Source organism: Rutidosis leptorrhynchoides, chromosome 3 (assembly GCF_046630445.1).
Source record: "Rutidosis leptorrhynchoides isolate AG116_Rl617_1_P2 chromosome 3, CSIRO_AGI_Rlap_v1, whole genome shotgun sequence".
NCBI lineage: Eukaryota > Viridiplantae > Streptophyta > Magnoliopsida > Asterales > Asteraceae > Rutidosis > Rutidosis leptorrhynchoides.
Window position 1 is genome coordinate 229,399,831 of NC_092335.1, and position 23,140 is coordinate 229,422,970.

Below are 23,140 nucleotides of genomic sequence, written 5' to 3' on the forward strand. Positions count from 1 at the left end.
CCCGCGAGCGGGTAATGGGTCTCAACGAGAAAAAAAACAACCCGATGGGCGGGTCGCGGATATATAAGATCCGCGCCCATTACCCGCGGGAGCCATCCCTAAGTAAATATTTAATATTATAGTAATATTTAATATTTAATATTTAATATTAATATTAAAATATTATTGTTTAAATTGGGCTAAGTAGATATTGAAGATGTTATTTGTAAATTGGGTCAGGCAGAATTTAAAACCCATTGAAATTTGATTCTACCATTTTAACTGCTTCTTAATTTTATTTTTAATTATATTTTACTATATTTTCCTTTTAAAATTATCTACTTATTGTCGGAGGTTCACTCGGAAGAAATCTATTTATCCGTCGAATATAATGAGATGACTTTCTCTACTTACTTACGTTGTGTTCTCGAGTTTTGTTTTGAGCTGAACAGAATGGGGAACAAAGGGGAAGAGAGTAATATACTATCCTTTTCAATCCTCCCAAATTTAGTTGAAGAGTGTTATTAACAAAAAGTTAATGTACTATTCTTCCTAATTATCTACTATCATTTCCTTTCCAATTAAAATAAGAACTCGAGAATTATTATTACTCCCTCCGTTCCAAAATAATTGTCCTGTTTTGAGTGTTCGAGTCTTTTTTCTTCAACTTTGACTTTAAATATCTTTCTTTGTGTTATATAATATCGAATGAAAGTTATACCAAATGAAAACACATTCGAAAATCAATCAATTTATACATATAAACTTCATCAAATATTCTATAGCAAAAATCAACAAATATTTAAAGTTAAAACTTAATAATAAATTGACTTTAAAAAATCTAAGAGGACAATTATTTTGAGACAATCTTTCCATTCAAAAAAAAAAATATTGAGAATTTGTATTTCACTAAAAAAAAAATAACTTCCCACTTTTGGGGAGATGATAAATCCAACAGCACTTTTACTTCTTCCACCATCATTTGATGGTTCTTTCCTATAATATCCCTCACTAAATTATATTATAATGTTTTAAAAAGTTTGTGCAAGTGTATTATTAAGGGCAGTTTAGACATTTTAGGTGGTAGAATTAAAAGTGATGGTGGACTTTTGGGGTTAGTAGGGCTTTCTCACCTCCAAATAAACCACTCATTTTATTCTTGTTGCACAAGAAACCTAATTTCAAAACCTCAAAAACCCTTGCAAAAATTATAAATTTACATAAATCACTCTGCAGCCGCCGTACCAATGGGGAAATCCGGTAGGACGCCGGTGAAATTTTGTAGGACCCCGGTGAAATCCCGTAAGACGCCGGTGAAATCATCGTTATTCGAAGTGTTACGCCAACGTATACAAGAAACCTACGGTAACTCATCTCTGTCCCTTGACCAGCTCGTTAACCGCCTTCGTGCTAGATACCCTGACTACCATCGCCATAATAAAATTCATTTCACTAAAATGGTCGAACAAACCCTAGACTCTTCAATTAAAACCAACGGAAAGCGTAAATCAAAAATTGATAATAATGATAATGATGATGATGACGATGATAATGATGATATGACGTCAGTGCAATTACGAAATCCGGTCAAAAAATCGAAGAAAATTGATAGTAGTGAGCAACGATTACAGATGATGGAAATGGAACATGTGACACGTAGACGAATCGAGAAACAATCGGAATCGGAATTAAGTGGAGATGTTGATGATGATGATGATGAAGATATTAGTGCGGTTTCGACCTCTGATGATGATGATGAGATTTATAGTTTGCAATTTGAACCTGAGTTTGACTTAACAAAGTCAATGCTGAGAACTAAGTACAGTACTGTAAAACCTGAGTCAAAAATTGATAATGAGAAACCTAAAAATGTGGAGTTGGAAGTGGTTACTAATGATAATAATAATAAGGAAATGAAAAAAGTTGATGTATTGAAGGAAGATAGAGGTGTAAAGACGATTTCGAAAATGAAGGAACAAAAGTTGAATGATGAAAGTGGTGATGATGGTAATGTGAAAAAAGATGGGCCAATGTTTAAGGATTTGGGTGGAATGGATGGTGTGTTGGATTTGTTGAAAATTGAAGTGATTGTTCCGTTGTATCATCCCGAGGTACCTCGATGTTTGGGCGTTAAACCGATGGCTGGGATTTTGTTGCACGGGCCACCCGGGTGTGGGAAGACGAAACTGGCTCACGCGATTGCTAATGAGACCGGTGTTCCGTTTTATAAGATTTCTGCTACTGAGTTGGTCTCTGGTATTTCAGGTATGGTTTAAAGTTGATATTGTGAACTGTGCAAGTGTTGCCTCAGCTTACTAAATGATGTTTTGAATTTGTTTGTGTATGTTGTGATAAGTTTGTAGGTTATAAAATTGTGTTAGTATGTTAAAGAACTGTTACCTCTTTACATTTACAACTATTACATTTGCAAACGTTTTAGCTAATGACATGAGTTTAATAATAATAATAATAATAATACAAATGGGTTCAATTGCTCGGTCAAAAGTTGGGATTAATTGTTCAAACTCAGTCAAAACTCGTGATTACTTGAAAAATTCGTCAAAAGTAGGTGAAAAGCGGTAGAAGTCAAACATGGTCAACATCTGACCAGAGTACTTCCCGAATACTCCCGAGTAGCCAATTACTCCCCAAAAAGTGTCTACTGCTTGAGTTGTGAGTTCAACGTTGTCTTTAATACATACATGTCACGACAAACTTACCTTTGTCAGCGCATTACACTGATTAGTAATTTACATATTTTATGTTTTTTCCAATGTTTTTTCCAAAGGAGATCAAGGTTCAATCCTCACTGCCTACACTTTGGGGGGCTTGCCTTCCAAAAAAAAAATATATATATATATTTTATGTTTTATTTTTTTTTTGAACGACGATTTTTTGGCATCAGTAGATCATTTCTTTCAACGACCCTCATCATTTGCACGTAGCACACACGTTAGGCCGGGAACCCAACCCGATCAACGGTACCCGGGAACACATCCATTCGGGCAGTGTTCCTGATTAGAGGTCCGTGAACGAATCCGGTAAAACCTCCCTATAGGGTCAATATATACCACCATTATTGGTGTTCAATTTTTTTAAAGAAAATCATGTCATCCCTAAGGATCGAACCCATGACCTCAGGATCGAACCCATGACCTCTCCCTATCCCATGACACAAAGTACATGGGGAGAACCGTTGGGCTATGCCCGCAAGTTCTATTTTATGTTTTATTGATGCATGTTCTAAGTTAAATATGGTCTGAAATAACTTTTCATGTCTTCTCTCATTTCGAGTTTATAGTCACGTCGAAGTTTACATCATAGTATATTATATATTTATATTGTAAAATTATTAGGTGCATCCGAAGAGAATATACGAGAGCTGTTTTCAAAAGCTTACAGGACTGCACCGTCTATAGTTTTCATCGATGAGATCGATGCAATTGCTTCAAAACGAGAGAATCTTCAAAGGGAAATGGAAAGGCGCATTGTGACACAATTGATGACATGTATGGATGAATCTCATAGGGTAGCTAAAGCAGACGATAATTCAAATAATGTAGAAACAACTGATGGTAAACCAGGATATGTCTTGGTTATCGGGGCAACTAATAGACCCGACGCTGTTGACCCGGCATTAAGAAGACCGGGACGATTTGACCGAGAGATTGCTTTAGGTATTCCCGATGAAAAGGCTAGAATGAAGATTCTTGATGTGCTTACACGAAGTTTAAAACTTGAAGGTGAATTTGACCTGGTCAAACTAGCTAGGTCAACTCCTGGATTCGTTGGAGCTGATTTAGCAGCGTTGGTGAATAAAGCTGGTAATCTAGCCATGAAGAGAATTATTGATGGGAGAAAATCAGAACTTTTTAATGAAAATTCAGACGTAGAACAAATTGAAGATTGGTGGAGAAAGGCGTGGACCCCAGAAGAAATGGAAAAACTTAGCATCACGATGTGTGATTTTGAGGTAATACAAGTCGTTTTTTGTAAACCATCACTAGATAGCCTCTGGGACGAATATTTAGTGGTGGCCAGGGAAGGGTTGGAAACAGCCAGAGATTAATCCTGCTGGGCTGCGTTCATCAGAGTATGAGGTCGGATTACTCGCCCTCCCGATAGCCCAAACAGTGAAAACCTTCTATCTTTTTACCCTTTACATGTCGTTTTTTGTTTAATCTTTATTAAATTTGTATAGTTGTCAGCCTGTTGTTTTTAATGATGTTTAACTTGTATCTAATTATCTGCAGGTTGCAGCCAAAATGGTTCAACCCTCATTAAGAAGAGAAGGATTCTCTAGCATTCCAGATGTCAAATGGGAAGATGTAGGCGGTCTTTGCTCGTTAAGTCAAATATTTGACCGTTACATCGTTAGACGAATCAAATATCCCGATTTGTATGAGGTAAATCGTTGACTCTAATATAATTGACTTTTTGGTTGCCATACAATTACTAGATAAGCGTTGTTGAAAAATGTTGACCTTTTTTCATATTCCATACCTATTTAGAAATATGGAGTGGATCTAGAGACGGGGTTTTTGCTTTATGGACCTCCTGGTTGTGGAAAGACATTAATTGCTAAAGCCGTTGCTAATGAAGCAGGAGCAAATTTCATATACATTAAGGTCCGCCCCCGATTTACTCTATTCAATATTTCATCTATTTGATATATTTTCTACAATAACTAAATATGGTAAGTTATTTTTTTACTTTGAAGGGCCCCGAGATTATAAACAAATATGTCGGTGAGAGTGAATTGGCAGTGCGAACAATATTTAGTCGTGCAAGAACATGTGCTCCATGCATACTCTTTTTTGATGAGGTTATCTACTCTCAACTATCGAATGTGAAAATTATAATTCAAATAAATTAAAGCAACTTATATAAAGAAAATGCTTAGTATATGGTAAAATTAAAGTTGAAGATTGAATTAGTTGTGATATAATAAACTTATGGTTAAACTTGTTCGGAATATTAGGTAGATGCTCTGACAACAAAGCGTGGAACCGAAGGGGGATGGGTTGTCGAGCGACTTCTAAACCAGGTAAGCAAATCACGAAATCGTATTTTTAAACTTGCTCATTGCTCATTAAAATTTTAACTTTTGCAAAACTTAGTGTATAATAAAAAGTTTAATTTTTGCAGCTATTGATAGAGCTAGATGGTGCTGATCATCGCAAGGGTGTTTACGTAATTGGTGCCACTAACAGGTGTTACACATTTTTTTTTTCTTTTTTTTTTAAAAATTTCATAGTCATAACAAGTGTTGAATATATATGTTGATTTTGATGGCATTATTATTATAGGCCAGAGGTGATGGATGATGCATTATTACGGCCTGGAAGATTTGGGAAAATGCTATATGTTCCTCTGCCAAATCCAGATGAGCGTGGTTTGATCTTAAAAGCTCTCGCTAAATCGAAGCCGCTAGATGCTGACGTGGACTTGATTGCTATTGGAAGGGATTATTGTGACGGTTTTAGTGGAGCTGATCTTTCTTCACTGGTACGTGTTTTTCTTCTGATGAAATTGATACAAATTTATAAATTCAAGAGTCAAAGATTAAATAATGCAGCAAGTGCAGATTTATTGTTTTTCTTTATACTAAGACTTGTTAGACGTCGTGCATATAAGAGACAGGGCGGTGATATATCCACCATTGTTTTTTATGTATCCACAATGAATATGCAATAACTTGTTGTACTATACAAACTGTTAATGCACAATCATATGGAGGATTTGTAAAAATTGATGGTGGATATATCAAACACATATGAAACAGAATTTACTAACCGGAAAGCCTACTTCACCCTCTTCCAGTTAACCTAAAGGTGCCAAAAATGGTGGGATCGGTATATGAGTCAAACTAAGTATTAGTTTTATTTTATCATTATTTAATTATGGGTCGAGTTGGGTTGACCCATTTTCCAATTTCTTTAGTTTTTTATTTTTATTTTTTTATTATTGAAATAGTAACCTGTATTTTTTAATTAAAAGAATATAGAAGTGTCACGTTTTAATATTATAAATGCAACTTTCTACCCATACAATCTTTTTTTTCTATGTTAATCCTTTGTTTATGCTAATACTTCTTTTTTACATGTTAAACCCATTATAAATAAAACATTACCCATGTAATCTTTTCACAAAAATGGGCAAAAAAAATCTCACCATCGATGTCAGTAAATGCATACAAATACTCAAAATCCTGAGAATTGTGATTGAACTTTTTTCAAAATTTCAGATTAATGAAGCTGGCATGATTGCCGTTGAAGAGAACTTTAGCAGAATTGAAGCGGCAACTGCTGCTAATGAAGGGACATCTGAGAGTGTTTCTTGTGGCGGCATTAAAACTGTACATTTTAAACAAGCATCGCAACAAATTAAGCCTTCCGTGTCAGAAAAGGTACAAGCTTTTAATCTTTTAATAACATTTCATGACTTTTGACATGTTAGACAATTCATCATTTTGATCTATCCAAGTTTTACCCGTTAGACCCATTGGGGAAAAGTTGAACCCTTATTGACCCAATTGAGTCAAGATTGCCACGTGTTACTATTCATATATATGTATCAGTTTCACTGTCCACAACATACTCACATTGGCAACGCTAATATACATTTGTCGTCTGTTTTGTTGCAGCAAAGAAAGTATTACCAGCAACTGCATGAGAAGAAGTTTAACCCATCTCAAAATGAGGGCTGTTTATCAATTTTACAACCGACATTACATACCATGGCCACAACAGAGTAGTTTCCAGTTTTGTTACGAGAGATGTAGCTTTTTTTATCTGTTAATATTCTTGCAATTATCGGTAATCTTAGTATTTTAAGATTGAGATAATAACTTATCAATTGATGACGTTACATTTTGTGAGTAGACTCGCTATGGACATGAATATGAGAGAAGTCTCTTTTCGTCAATCGGAAATTTTACAGTTTTGTCATTGTTATGTTATGTTGGACTTCACTTGAGAATTATATTCTAATAGCTCAAGTTTTAAACCAAGGTTTGTATATGAGTTGTGAGGACATAAAAATGTGAGTAGAACTTGGAGGATTAATTTCAATAACTCAAGTTTTGTATTAAGGTCTGTTAAACGCTAAGACAATATTTCTATTCAGTTTTTATCAAAATGTGTTGTGTTCCTGAGCCTTAGGACTCAGGAGTAAGAAATTGAAGCAAAGGATCAGTAAGTAAAAAAAAAACTTTTTTCTTTTTTCTAGTCCAAACAATTTGCTTTGTTCTTGAGCAAATTACCCCATGAGTGACAGAATCACAAAATCAGATAATGGGTTCAGCTATAACTGGGATCAGAATTATAAAATGGAAGACTGATTGAGGAACTTCAAACACTATCGAGTGAGATTATGGAACACTGATTTAGCAATGACGGGAAGGACTCATGGAAGTGGACATTGGCAATATACGCAATTTTCATACCAAGATTTTATAAGCTGTCCTATAATAATAATAAGATTTACTTTCTGGTGGTTGCTCTGATTCCTCTTGCGCTATGAAATTGGGCTCGAATGTTGACAAGTCTTTGTCTCTCTTTCTTTTCTCAGCCTTCTTTTGCAATTGGCATTTCACATGCTTAACGTTGTTGGGATTTCTAAACCCATGAATTTTTTGAGCTTTATTTATACAATTAAGAACATGAGGTATTCATGCATACAAAATGGTAAATATCATAATTTTTTTTGGGAACGGCATAAAAATGGTAAATATCAGATTGAGTTAATTCACACTGCCAAGAGAGTATACTATAGATACCAACAAGAACTGACATGCCTTTAATTGTAAGAGTTGTACGTTTTATATTTCTTACGTGATTTTGAGGAAATAAAGCATTCTTGCTGAAGGCTATCGACCGCATGAAGTTCCCTTTGACCGATATGTGAACGCCCATGATTTGCTCGGTATAGTAGTGATGGCAATTAAGATATATAATTCATCTCCCTTGATCGATCATATTGTATGACCAACAACAGGGTCATCTCATAAATTTAGAAGATGTGCGAAAATATAAATGAGCCCTTATATACGTTATATTTCTATTTCTAATACATATAAAAAGATAATACTAAAAATTATTCATAAAAAGACGTTCTCAAAAATGGCGTAGTAAAGTGTCTTGTCCTCTAATTATAATTAAATATTTTTAAATCAAATTATCCTCCTATCATTTAGAAGCAAAGTTGTTATTTGTTGATCAACTCTTTATAGTCAATAATCTCCAATATACCATTCTCAATAGCTATCAAAGACAATGTGTGTGTGTGTATATATATATATATATATATATATATATATATATATATATATATATATATATATATATATATATATATATATTGAAAAGCGAAGAATATATTGATATAGATAATATGTACATAGCTGAATTGGGCTGTAAACAGGCTTACAAGCACCAATATAGAGAAAGTAAGCCCACGATAATATACAAGTATGCTACACTAAAAAAGCTTATACATGAAACAATATGCTCGAGGAAGAAACAAGCTCAGTAATGAAAAAACGACTCAAATTTTCAAGGATCAAAACACATGTTACTCTGCACTATCGAAGATTGCGGATTCAAAAGCCATTTGTGCCAGCTGAGATTGATTTTCTTCGAACGGTTATTAATCCACTCGTAAGATTTAACTTGAATTTCATTTATTATCTTTGAGACGCCCCACGAATCGTTAGCGAAGACCTTTTGATTCCCGTACTTCCAGATAAAATAGCTTGAGACCCAAATACCGATTTCCATAATTCCTTTTGGGTATCCGAAAAACCCGAGATAAAATCGCCAGTGAAAAAAGAATCAAAATCCAGATTCAGTGGAAAGTTACAACTCCACCATCTAGCAATCCCATTCCATATTTCTTTAGACTTTGCACAAGAAAACATAATATGTTCCACATATTCTGGAACATCAGAACATAAGGGACATAACACCGAGTCGAGGTCCACACCACATTTGTCGAGTTCAACTCTCACCGGGATTCGTTTAAGCCGAGTACGCCAAATAAAAATACTGACCTTTTGTGATATTAGTTTGTTACGCAATGTGGCAATATTGAGACTGTTACCAGCAAGTAGCAATTCGTCCAATTTTAGAGCCGTGGATTTTGTTTTGTGGATTCCACTATTGTCGAGATTACAGACCCATGAAGCTTTACCTCGACCGATACCAGCAACATCCTCAATTAAAGTTGTAAGGTTTGCAAGTTCTCCTATTAATCTACCCGAAAGTTCTCTGGACCATTGCCAAAAAAAGACCAGAACAAGCTCGTTTTGTTGAACTCTATCACGAACAGTTGCTTCCTGATTTATATCAAGTCTAAAAAGCCGAGGGAACCTGTCTTTGAGCTGCACATCATCAACCCATAAATCTTTCCAAAAAAGAATATCTTGACCATCACCAATCTTTCTTTCAAAACACGAGTTAAAATCTATCCCGATGTTAAGCAACCCGTTTCTAATTTTAATAATGTTTCCCCAAACAGAACATGACCTTTGAGAACCAAAATCATGTCCCAACCCCCCGTCCCGCCCATAGATACTCTGAATAATATTGACCCACAGGGAGTCACTTTCATTACGAAAGCGCCACCACCATTTCCCGACCAAAGCCAAGTTTTTGGATTTAAGAGACCCTATGTTTAACCCACCCTCCCCATATGGCAACAAAACAGTATCCCATTTCACCCAAGATAATTTAGAATCCCCGCTTGACCCGCCCAAAAAAAACTTACGACGCATCTTCTCAAGAAGGTTGATGACACCGGAGGGGGCCCGAAACAACTAAAAGAAGTATAGTGGAAGACTACTAAGAACCGATTTAATCAGTGTCAACCGTCCCCCGTATGACATAGTTCGCGCTTTCCAATCCGATAACCTTTTTGTGACTTTATCAATGATAATTCTCCAAACGTTTGGTTTGTTCATGTACTGACCAATCAACATCCCTAAATAATTGAAAGGTAAACTGCCAGCTGAATAATCAATGCGTGTGGCCATAGCCTCAACCTCAGTTTGAGGAACCCCGACACCTACAAGATTGCTCTTACTCATGTTAACTTTTAATCCTGACACTTTTTCAAAACATAAGAGAGTCTTCTGAACGTTAAGGATATTTCTCTTACTCTATTTACCAAAAAAGATCATATCGTCTACAAACTGTAAATGAGAGACAATGACATTGTTATAACCGATATCTACACCCCTAATCAGCCCGTCCCTTACAGCAATGTTGGTCAGAATATTTAACCCTTCACTTGCGATTATGAACAAATACGGAGACAAAGGATCGCCCTGCCAAATGCCCCGCTCAATCTTAAATTCTTTTGTAGGGGATCCGTTGACTAAAACTGAGATCGAAACCGATTTAAAACACGCCTCAATCCATCTGATCCATTTTAGCCCGAAACCCATGTTAGCCATGATTTCAAACAAAAACTTCCATTTTACACTATCAAACGCCTTTTCAAAATCCGCTTTAAATATGAAGCATTTTGATTTTTTCCTCTTCGCGTCATCAACTAGCTCATTAGCAATTAGTATGCTGTCAAGGATGTATCTGTCTTTTAAAAACGCGCTTTGCTCGCTCCCGATAAGCTTAGAGATCACCTTCTGAAGCCTGCAAGCTAAAAATTTTGAAAGGATTTTGTAGTAGCTGTTTATAAGACTTATCGGACAATAGTCACGAAGACTCATCGGGTCTTTCTTTTTCGGAATGAGAGTAATAAAAGAAGCGTTGCATCCCGAAGAGATTTCACAACGGTCCCAGAACCAACCTAAAGCAGACATTAACTCGTCATTAATCAACCACCAAAACATCCGAAAGAACTTGAAGTTGAAACCGTCCGGACCGGGAGCTTTTGAAGGCCCACAATATTTGATAGCATCCCACACCTCAGCTTCTTTGAATGGCTTTTCAAGTCCTGATGCATCCTCATTTGATATTTTTTTGGTTTCAAAACCTAACATACTGAAATCAGAAGTTACACGATCTTCAAAATGGTTTTTGAAGTAATTGAAGACTTCTTCTTTGATCGCATTTGGGTCTTCCTGCCAATTCCCATGTATGTATAACCCATGGATGTTGTTCTTAAGATTCCTACGCTTTATAACCGAATGAAAAAATTTAGAGTTTTCATCTCCTTCAATACTCCACTTAACCCGAGCCTTTTGTTTAAGCATGGTTCGTTTGTCTCTTTCCTTTGCAAGCCATTTGTTTCTGATCGACATCCATTCGTTACGTTCCGCATCAGTGAGTGCCCTATTTTCAGCTTCTAGTTCCCAATTTCTACTTTCATCCATTAGTTCCAAAATTTCGGTATCAATTGATCCAAATTTTTCTTTGCTCCAACGCTTCAGACAGTCCTTCACATTTTTAAGTTTCAACCTGAAGATAGTGTCGGGATTTTGAGCATTTACATTAGAATTCCAAGCTTCAACAATAATAGATTCGGCACCTTCTTCTTCTAACCAAACATTAAAGACCCTCGTGGGTTTCAGACCAAAATCATCACATCCATTTTTGAGTAGGATGGGGGGAGTGATCGGTAAGTTTTCTATCTAAAGAGATGACTAATAGATCATTCCACATAAGAGCAAACTTATCAGATACAAGAAAACGATCTAGTTTACTAAATTTCACCTCGTCATCAATTATGCGAGTAAACTTTCTCCCTACTAGAGGGATTTCAATTAGACCGTTGTTTTTGATGAAATCGTTAAACAATGAAGCTCTACGTTCCAATAAAATGTTGTTCTTTCTCTCATCACATCGCCGGACTTCGTTAAAATCCCCACATAAAACCCATGCAACATCATTACACTTTAGCAGATTTGAAAGGCTGTCCCTGTGATTTACTCAAAATTATACCGGTAGTCCTTTTCTTTTTAAAATTATACCGGTAGTCCCTGTGGTTTAATAAATGTATGGTGATGGTCCAAACCTTAAGTTATGTAATTAGTTAACGGGAAAAATTAACTGGCATTAAGTTTAGGACCAGCGTCGTGCATTTATGTAACCACGTTGACTAACATGATAATTTTCTTCTCTTTTCTCACATTCTCTTCATCTTCAACTTCCATCTCAAAATTATAAACCCTAACTTTATAATCCTTTATCTTCATCATTCCAATTACAATAACTCTAATTTTATAAACCTTCTCATCTTCATCAAAAATAATGCAAAGAAATTCTCGCCAATGGAAAGAAAATTATTTCATTTACAACCTTACGAACTAATGTATCTTCATAGATTGTAAGAAAATTATACTTGCAATATTAGTCTGAGTTGTTGCTGTAATATTATTTTCAAGGGTTAAAGCCATAAATAGGCCATATACTTTCATTTTTGTCCCAATGTAGGCTATATACCCCAAAAAATACCAATGTAGGTTATATACTCTTAAAACTTGTATTGATGTACACAAATTTTACAGGTTACCTGCTAAACCTGTCAAGTTAATTATTTAACATTTTTTTTGCATTTTATATGGCTACAAATAGGTCATATACTTTCAGTTTTGTTCCGATGTAGGCTATATACTTTCAGTTTTGTTTCGATGTAGGCTATATACTTTTAGTTTTGTTCCGATGTATCACCAACATCATTCTCCACGTATGATGCCACATCATCGTTTAGTTGTTTATCCGGTTAATAAGTTTTGTTCGTTCATATTAGTACACTTTATGAAAGTATATAGCCTACATTGGTATATTTCGGGGTATATAGCCTACATTGGGACAAAAATGAAAGTATATGGCCTATTTATGGCTTTAACCCTATTTTCAAAGAAGTACAATCATAACTCTTCTATATAATTAATCATTACGAGATCCCTCTCCCGATTTAACCTTGAGAATATCACACAGGTTAATTAAGATCTATAGCATTAATTGTTCACATACTATAGAAAATGTGAGTCTCTACCGTCCTAAACTTAACACTATTTTAGTTAGGGTTATTCAAATTGGCATCATGAAGATGAAATTTATAAAATTAAGATTTATAATTTTGAGATGATGAAGATGATGGTGAGAAAAGAGGATATTTATAATTTTAAGATGATGATGAGAAAAGAGGAGAAAAGTAGTCATTTTCTTTTTAAAATTATATCGGTAGTCCTGGTGATTTGATAAATGGATGACGTAGATCCTAAACTTAACGCCAATTATTTTATCACGTTAACTAATTACATGGGGTTAGGTTTAGGACTAATGCTATACATTTATCAAACCACAGGGATTACCAGTATAATTTTAAAAAGAAAAGGACTATCGGCATAATTTGGAGTAAACCACAGGGACCAATGCTATAATTAACTCTCTCTCTCTCTCTATATATATATATATATATATATATATATATATATATATATATATATATATATATATATATATATATATATATATATATATATATATATAGGGTGAGGATCCACAGAGAACCAAAGATGGTAGAGAACCAAGAGAACCATCGAACTGACCTTCAGACTTTTGTAAGACCCGAATATTTGTATTGTACATATGTGTATAAAAGTTACTCAAGTTTGGGGTTTTTGTTGCACATAATTAAAAAGACAAAAGATGCTGAACTGGGAGGTCGCGCGCCGCGCGGCTAGGTGGCGCGTCGCGCCATCTGTCTGCGACAGATTCTCCTCTTCTTTTAAAATAGATATTTTGAGGGCAATTGTGTAATTTCACTTTGGGGCCGAATCTAATACCCCAGATCAGTTTTAGGGAGCTCATTTACTACTCCCACAACAACCTTATCTCCTCCAATTGAATTTTAGTGAGAGAGTGCAATCCTTGAGAGAGAGAGAGCTCCATTAAAGGGTGAAAGAGGTTGAATCGGGTCTTGATGCAAGTTTTAAAGTCGTTCATCTAGTCGATAGCTACGTGGTGATTGTGTTGGTAAGTTATAAAAATCCAATTTCGTACTTTGCTTTAAGGGTTAGGGTTTGGGCTAGTGATAAACCAAAGACCCATCTTGTTAGTATTTTGGGGATTTTGGGTGAATATGGGTTATGAAGGCTCATTGATGACTAACCTAGGGTTGAATGTGTTAATTGGACTTTTGAGTCTTAAATTTAGTTAGTTAATGCTAGAACACTTTAATAATATGTAAATGGGTGTTATTGGGTATGGATGACCCAAATGGGTGTGTTGACCTTGAAATGGGTCAAATGAGTCTTTAATGACCTAAGTGGCCTAGCAATTATGAAAACGAGTTAGCCTTGTGACCTAAATGTGTTTTAAACCCATCCTGACGAATGATTAGGGTTTTGGTGTGTGTTGCCCAATTTAGGATTAAGGGTGCAAATGGGTTGAAATTGCACCATTGGGTCAAAATGGCTTAGAATGGTGAAAGGGTTTGGTTGACCGACTTGAGTTTGCGTTGATGATGTGTATAATATGATAGGTACGTTACTTTGAGGTCTTGCAAGCTCGGGTATCTTTTCACAAGACTTTGAGGTGAGTGAAATAATTATATGCGTATGTATATAATGTATCTATTTGTTGTAGCGTGAAAGGTGTAGTGTCGAGGTGTTAAGACACCACGTTTCACGTGAAGAATGTAGCATCGAGGTGTTAAGATGCCACTCGGGTGTAGCATCGAGGTGTTAAGATGCCACCTAGGAGTGTAGTGTCGAGGTGTTAAGACATCACTCCGTAAAATAATGAGTGATGCATCGAGGTGTTAAGATGCCACTCGGGGTGATGTGCCGAGGTGTTAAGGTGCCACCCTAGGGGTTAGTGGTGCGAGGTGTTAAGTGCCCTAACGGATGTTGTGAACACAGATGGCGTTTTCGCGAGCGCCGTTCCCTTGTACTATTGGTTAACCATGGTTATTTGTGTTGTAAGCATATTATATTATTCGAGTTATATTCATATGCGGTTGTTATGCTAGCTTGTAGTATTGGTGATTTATAGCTCGTTATTGTGACGGTAAGCTAAATGTGTATGCTAGCGTGTTTGCGGTTTGGTGTGTAAGTGTATGCAAGTAGGTATAATTATATATGTATTCGTATAATTATTGCATTCACTAAGCTTTGCTTACCCTCTCGTTGTTTACCATTTTATAGGTTCGGTTTTGGACAAGGGTAAGGGCATCGTTTTGGACTAGAGATCCCGCTTGATGTTAGGGGACGCTTTTGGCTTTAGTAGCTCTTGGAGTTTGACCGATAGTTGGGTAGTTTAATCCCAAACGCCATGCTCATTGTGTAGTTTGGAACTTAAACTTTTTGGTGGTCGAAACTCGTGAATTGTATTAAACTCGTAAAACGGCCGATGTGGGTCCCACTTGTAAAACATCATTTTTATGTTTGAATCGTGATAGTTTTACATATTTGAATGTGTGGTTAAAAGCGTGTCGTCTAAAAATGTCAGGAACTAGCCGATCTTTTTCGCATTTTAAAACTTTCCGGACAGACCACTTTGGCGCGCCGCGCCCCTACCTGGCGCGCCGCGCGGGTATGCTGCACAGGAATTTTTTTTTTATTTTGTATTTTCGCGTGGTTTGGTCGAGGGTTGGTTTGGGTTGTTACAAGTGGTATCAGAGCATGGTCTAAGGGATTTAGGTGACTTGAGATAGGCGCCTAGACTTAGACTTTTTGTGTGCGCGTATATGCGGGACTTGTAGGACTTTGGGTCGGATAGGGATGGTTAGTGCATAGGTTTATGTGAACTAATCATGCGCTATTTGTTGTGTTGTGTTTAGCAATCATCAAGCGAGATGGACGTTGTACTAGCGAGTTAACGCGACGTGCTCGCGTAGTAATGACTAGCTACCATCACTACGAGTGCAAATCGTGTCAAACAAGTAATGTACGACGATTGTTGAGCGAGATGGAGTAGTGTGGCGTATATGTATGTATATATGTAATCTGTCCTTCCGTTTTGTGGTTTAACCTAATTCGTTTTATAGAATGAAGACGAGAAACGGTCCCGAACATGATAACGGAAGTACAAGCGGGGACGCCGAGTTCTCAACCAAGGTCGTGGCCATCTTTAAGAAGTTAAAATCGGATTTTCTTGCGGACGTTCGAAAGGTCTTCCAAGATTCGGTTGATGAGCAAATAACCGATCTAATTAATGAACGAATGAAGGCCACTATCGAAGAGGCCCTTGACGCTAGGAATATCTACCCTCACGGTGAAGGAGGTGAAGGAAGGCGGGACTTCCACTACAAGAACTTCAAGGATGCTCAACCCCCGATGTTTAATGGGGTGCGGGATCCTTTAAAAAGTACATGTTGGATCTCCGATATTGAGGGAGCTTTCCGTACCGCGAAATGTCCTCCCGAAAGGAAGACGAGGTATGGTTCTAGCATGTTACGCGAAGAAGCTAAGTTGTGGTGGGACGATAAAATCAACTTGTATGGTGAAGAACAATGTATGGGCTTGACATGGGAGGAGTTCAAGAAAGAATTTTTCAGAGAATACCTAACTTCATCCGATCTCGATAGAATCCAGGACGAGTTGCACCATTTGCAACAAGGTTCCATGGATTTGGTTACCCTCAAGTCTACATTCTTGGCAAAGACTCGTTTTTGCCCGGAATATGTGGGTGATGATCATAAGCTCATGAAGGATTTCTACCGTACTTTGAATGATGAGTACAAGGGGAAGATTAGTCGGGGTATGGCTAAGTCTTTTGATGAATTGTTCGAGTTGGCTCGGGGTTTTGAGCCGGAGGTTCCAAGAAAGAGTGATTTCATGTTTTCCAAAAGAAAGTTTGAAGGTTCTAGTTACTCTAACGCCTCAAGCAAGAAGAGCAAGAGCAAGAGGGGGGCCGAAAGTGTCAATAGTGCGAAGAAGGGCACTACCGGCGGGTTTTCTTATACGTGCTACAACTGTGAGCAACCTGGTCATATGGCTCGTGAGTGTCCGAAACCACCCTCCGGAAACAAAATCACTTGTTTTAATTGCGGCAAAGAGGGGCATAAGAAGCCGGAGTGTCCCGATTTGCGAAATGATAATGTGAAGTGGTTAGAGAAGGCGGCGGGTACGGCTAGGGGTCGCAACTACTTGATGACTAATGATGAAGCCAAACAATCGAACGAAGTTGTCTCAGGTACTTTCATGGTTAATTCTAATCCGGCGAGGATTCTTTTTGATAGCGGTGCAAATTTGTCGTTTGTGTCTCCTAAATTTGTGCCTAAACTTGATAGACCATTAGCTAAGTTGAGTCGTCCGGTAGAAGTCGAAATAGCGAATGGCAAGATGGTGCTAGTGGTTGATGTGTGTGAAAATTGTGATGTTGTTTTTGGTGCCGAAACCTTTAAAATTAATCTTATTCCAATGACCTTGGGCGACTTTGATATTGTCGTTGGTATGGATTGGCTTGATCGTTATAGAGACGATATTGCATGCCATGATAAGTTTATTCGTGTGAAGACCCCAAGTGGGGGAGAGTTGATTATTCATGGTGATAGGCGGAGGAGACCGGTGCCGATATGCACTTTTGCACGGGCACATCGTCATGTTGTTACCGGCGGCATGGCTTTCCTTGCTCATGTTGTTGATACTCGTAATGAGCCGCCACCCATTCGTGAAATTCCGGTTGTTAGTGATTTCGAAGACGTTTTTCCGGACGAATTACCGGGTGTTCCGGCGGAAAGACAAGTTGAATTTCGCATCGAGTTGGTTCCGGGGGCTACCCCCATTGCTAAAACTCCTTATCGTTTAGCGCCAACGGAGATGCAAGAGTTGTTAAATCAAATTCAAGAATTGCTCGAGAAGGGTTTTATTCGACCGAGTGCTTCACCGTGGGGCGCTCCGGTGTTATTTGTGAAGAAGAAAGATGGTAGTATGCGTATGTGCATTGATTACCGTGAGTTGAATAAAGTGACGATCATGAATCGTTATCCATTACCTAGGATTGACGATTTATTTGATCAACTTCAAGGTGCAACGTATTTCTCTAAGATCGACCTACGGTCCGGCTATCACCAAATGCGGGTCCGTGAGGAAGATATTGAGAAAACGGCTTTTAGAACGCGGTATGGGCATTTTGAGTTTGTGGTGATGCCTTTTGGCCTTACGAATGCACCGGCGGCATTCATGGATCTTATGAACCGAGTGTGCCAACCTATGTTGGACAAGTCGGTAATAGTGTTCATTGACGACATACTAGTCTACTCGAAAAGTATGAACGAGCATGAACGTCATTTGCGTGAAGTATTGAAGACGCTACGAAAGGAGAAATTGTATGCAAAGTTCTCCAAATGTGAATTTTGGCTAAGGGAAGTTCAATTCCTTGGTCATATTGTGAACGAATACAGTATTCAAGTAGATCCGGGGAAGATCGAGACGGTGAAGAGTTGGGGACGACCGACTACGCCTACGAAAATTCGAAGTTTTCTTGGATTGGCCGGTTATTATCGTCGGTTTATCCAAGACTTTTCTAAGATTGCTTCTCCATTGACGAAATTGACGAGGAAGAATGCTAAGTTTAATTGGGAGAACGAGCAAGAAATTGCTTTTCAATTGTTAAAAGAGAAGTTGTGTCAAGCTCCGGTGTTAGTGTTGCCGGAAGGGGTAGAAGACATGGTGGTTTATTGTGATGCTTCCTTAAATGGGCTCGGGTATGTTCTTATGCAAAGGGGTAAAGTTATTGCTTATGCCTCTCGACAATTAAAGGAACACAAAATGAGGTACCCGACTCATGATCTTGAAATGGCGGCGGTGGTACATGCGTTGAAAATTTGGCGCCATTACTTGTATGGTGTCAAGTGTATGATATATTCGGATCATAAGAATTTGAAACATCTTTTCACTCAAAGAGATTTGAATTATCGTCAACGTAGGTGGATGGATGTGGTGAAAGACTACGATTGTGAGATACATTACCATCCGGGTAAGGCGAACGTGGTCGCGGATGCGTTGAGTCGAAAGAGTCAACACCCGACGATAAAAGTAGGATCGTTACGTTTGATTATTTCCAACGATTTTCTTGAGAAGCTTGGTGAGATACAAATTGAGGCTTATGTTCACAACAAGCATGCGGAGCGAATCGTGGGCCAATCGGAGTTTATTACTATGGGTCCGCGTGGTTTGTTGTCTTTTCAAGGAAGGGTGTGGGTGCCTAAGATAGGTAATTACCGACGGGTGCTACTTGATGAAGCACATAAGTCAAAATATTCCATTCATCCGGGTGCGACGAAAATGTATCGTGACTTGAAGAAAGATTATTGGTGGCCGGGCATGAAACGTGATGTTGTGAAGTATGTTGAGCAATGTGTCACGTGTTTACAAGTAAAAGCCGAACACCAAAAGCCGTATGGTAAGTTGCAACCGTTAGAAATTCCGAAATGGAAATGGGAGCACATTACCATGGATTTCATTACAAAGTTACCTAAAACGGCGAGAACCCAATTTGATTCGATTTGGGTCATAGTTGACCGATTGACAAAAAGCGCTTTGTTTCTTCCCATTAAAGAAGCGATATCGTCGGAGACCTTGGCTAAGTTGTTTATCAAGGAAGTGGTCTCGCGACATGGGGTTCCTATATCTATTATTTCGGATTGAGATACCCGTTTTACATCTCGGTTTTGGGAAAAGTTTCATGAAGATATGGGTACGAATTGAAGTTGAGCACGGCGTATCATCCTCAAACGGACGGTCAAACCGAACGTACGAATCAAACTTTGGAAGATATGGCGTGCATCATTGACTTTGGTGGTAGTTGGGATGAGCATTTGCCTTTGGTGGAATTCTCGTACAATAATAGTTATCATACTAGTATCGGGATGCCACCTTACGAAATGCTTTATGGGCGTAGGTGTCGAACTCCCGTTTATTGGGGATAAGTGGGTCAAAGAGAGATCGGAAGTACCGATTTGGTTTTAGAGACTAATAGCAAGATCAATTTGATTCGGGAACATTTGAAGAAGGCTCAAGATAGGCAAAAGTCGTATGCCGATAGACGTAGGCGATTGATTGAGTTCCAAGAAGGCGATATGGTGATGCTTAAGGTTTCGCCATGGAAGGGTATTATTCGATTTCGAAAACGGGGAAAGTTAGCTCCTCGGTTTATTGGGCCATTCAAGGTTTTAGCTCGTGTTGGTGAAGTTGCATATCGATTGGAATTACCCGAAGAGCTTGCGGGGATCCATAATACATTTCATGTTTCCCACCTCCGTAAGTGTCTTGCGGATGATTCCTCATGGATGCCTTTAGACGAGATCGAGCTAAACCACAAGTTAGAATATGTCGAGGAACCGATTGCTATCCTTGACGAGAAGGTGAAAATGTTGAGGAATAAAGAGGTGAGGACCTTTAAGGTTCAATGGCGACGAAGTAAAGGTTCCGAGTTCACTTGGGAGCCCGAAGAGTTCGTGTTAGTTTATCTTCCCTCGTGTCATGCGGCTTGGATTGCGAGGACGCAATCCGAATAAGTGGGGGAGAGTTGTAAGACCCGAATATTTGTATTGTACATATGTGTATAAAAGTTACTCAAGTTTGGGGTTTTTGTTGCACATAATTAAAAAGACAAAAGATGCTGAACTGGGAGGTCGCGCGCCGAGCGGCTAGGTGGTGCGCCGCGCCATCTGTCTGCGACAGATTCTCCTCTTCTTTTAAAATAGATATTTTGAGGGCAATTGTGTAATTTCACTTTGGGGCCGAATCTAATACCCCAGATCAGTTTTGGGGAGCTCATTTACTACTCCCACAACAACCTTATCTCCTCCAATTGAATTTTAGTGAGAGAGTGCAATCCTTGAGAGAGAGAGCTCCATTAAAGGGTGAAAGAGGTTGAATCGGGTCTTGATGCAAGTTTTAAAGTCGTTCATCTAGTCGATAGCTACGTGGTGATTGTGTTGGTAAGTTATAAAAACCCAATTTCGTACTTTGCTTTAAGGGTTAGGGTTTGGGCTAGTGATAAACCAAAGACCCATCTTGTTAGTATTTTGGGGATTTTGGGTGAATATGGGTTATGAAGGCTCATTGATGACTAACCTAGGGTTGAATGTGTTAATTGGACTTTTGAGTCTTAAATTTAGTTAGTTAGTGCTAGAACACTTTAATAATATGTAAATGGGTGTTATTGGGTATGGATGACCCAAATGGGTGTGTTGACCTTGAAATGGGTCAAATGAGTCTTTAATGACCTAAGTGGCCTAGCAATTATGAAAACGAGTTAGCCTTGTGACCTAAATGTGTTTTAAACCCATCTTGACGAATGATTAGGGTTTTGGTGTGTGTTGACCCAATTTAGGGTTAAGGGTGCAAATGGGTTGAAATTGCACCATTGGGTCAAAATGGCTTAGAATGGTGAAAGGGTTTGGTTGACCGACTTGAGTTTGCGTTGATGATGTGTATAATATGATAGGTACGTTACTTTGAGGTCTTGCAAGCTCGGGTATCTTTTCACAAGACTTTGAGGTGAGTGGAATAATTATATGCGTATGTATATAATGTATCTATTTGTTGTAGCGTGAAAGGTGTATTGTCGAGGTGTTAAGACATCACGTTTCACGTGAAGAGTGTAGCATCGAGGTGTTAAGATGCCACTCGGGTGTAGCATCGAGGTGTTAAGATGCCACCTAGGAGTGTAGTGTCGAGGTGTTAAGATACCACTCCGTAAAATAATGAGTGATGCATCGAGGTGTTAAGATGCCACTCGGGGTGATGTGCCGAGGTGTTAAGGTGCCACCCTAGGGGTTAGTGGTGCGAGGTGTTAAGTGCCCTAACGGATGTTGTGAACACCGATGGCGTTTTCGCGAGAGCCGTTCCCTTGTACTATTGGTTAACCATGGTTATTTGTGTTGTAAGCATATTATATTATTCGAGTTATATTCATATGCGGTTGTTATGCTAGCTTGTAGTATTGGTGATTTATAGCTCGTTATTGTGACGGTAAGCTAAATGTGTATGCTAGCGTGTTTGCGGTTTGGTGTGTAAGTGTATGCAAGTAGGTATAATTATATATGTATTCGTATAATTATTGCATTCACTAAGCTTTGCTTACCCTCTCGTTGTTTACCATTTTATAGGTTCGGTTTTGGACAAGGGTAAGGGCATCGTTTTGGACTAGAGATCCCGCTTGATGTTAGGGGACGCTTTTGGCTTTAGTAGCTCTTGGAGTTTGATCGATAGTTGGGTAGTTTAATCCCAAACGCCATGCTCATTGTGTAGTTTGGAACTTAAACTTTTTGGTGGTCGAAACTCGTGAATTGTATTAAACTCGTAAAACGGCCGATGTGGGCCCCACTTGTAAAACATCATTTTTATGTTTGAATCGTGATAGTTTTACATATTTGAATGTGTGGTTAAAAGCGTGTCGTCTAAAAATGTCGGGAACTAGCCGATCTTTTTCGCATTTTAAAACTTTCCGGACAGACCACTTTGGCGCGCCGCGCCCCTACCTGGCGCGCCGCGCGGGTATGCTGCACAGGAATTTTTTTTTTATTTTGTATTTTCGCGTGGTTTGGTCGAGGGTTGGTTTGGGTTGTTACAACTTTCGTCAATCTGCGTGCAGACTTTCGTCAATCTGCGTGCAGATTGAACTCAATCTGTATGCAGATTGAATTTTTTTTTTTTAATAAAAAAATTCAGTCTGTGTTCAACAACTCAATCTTCGTACAGATTGAACCCAATCTGCACGCAGATTGAACGTCGCTGTTGCTTCTCATGAACATAAAATCGAATTTTATGATCTAGATGCTTTCAGCGTATGATTTCTTCATGAAATGTGCTCCAAATCATCCAAAAAACACTCGACATCTGTTGATAACATCTAAATTCAACAGAATCTCGCCAATTAATTTGTTGACCAGAAGAACATCAACGTTGACTTTTCGAATTCGAAAGTAAATCTTCATGTTTGGATCTGTAATGTTGCAGATAGTGTCACGATAAGAATTAGATCATATCTACACTTTTACATTTCCTCAACTCGTGCCAATTTGATCCAGAGACCTACTCAGCTCAAATTTATGAAGAACGAAGAGCATGGATCGAAAATCATTGAATCTGTTGTTGTGATATAATCTGTTGATGAAAGAGTGTTAGGAATCATGTAAGGATCACAGTTTTGTTCTCAATTTGTGGTTATAATCATCAATTGATGATTATGAAATTTAGGCTTGAGGATGAACGATGAGTATTTGAGTGAAATAACATGGT

The 23,140-nt window shown here is 38.1% G+C and overlaps 1 protein-coding gene across 1 annotated transcript; it reads left to right on the top strand.

Moving 5' to 3' along the window:
• Positions 1–1,154: 1,154 nt before the first annotated feature.
• LOC139897267 (cell division control protein 48 homolog C-like) lies at positions 1,155–6,913 on the top strand. Its single transcript, XM_071879961.1, has 10 exons — positions 1,155–2,244; positions 3,336–3,952; positions 4,233–4,385; positions 4,491–4,607; positions 4,700–4,804; positions 4,961–5,026; positions 5,128–5,192; positions 5,289–5,487; positions 6,227–6,388; positions 6,626–6,913. The coding sequence occupies exons 1-10, from the start codon at positions 1,227–1,229 to the stop codon at positions 6,734–6,736; spliced, it is 2,613 nt and encodes an 870-aa protein (XP_071736062.1). The 5' UTR covers positions 1,155–1,226; the 3' UTR covers positions 6,737–6,913.
• The last annotated feature ends 16,227 nt before the right edge of the window (positions 6,914–23,140 follow it).

Excerpts from the sequence above, each read along its gene's own strand:
- LOC139897267 (XM_071879961.1), top strand. The coding sequence starts at position 1,227 with ATGGGGAAATCCGGTAGGACGCCGGTGAAATTTTGTAGGACCCCGGTG. Across the intron at positions 4,608-4,699 it reads CAAATTTCATATACATTAAG|GGCCCCGAGATTATAAACAA; the intron begins GTCCGCCCCCGA and ends TTTACTTTGAAG. Across the intron at positions 5,488-6,226 it reads GAGCTGATCTTTCTTCACTG|ATTAATGAAGCTGGCATGAT; the intron begins GTACGTGTTTTT and ends TCAAAATTTCAG.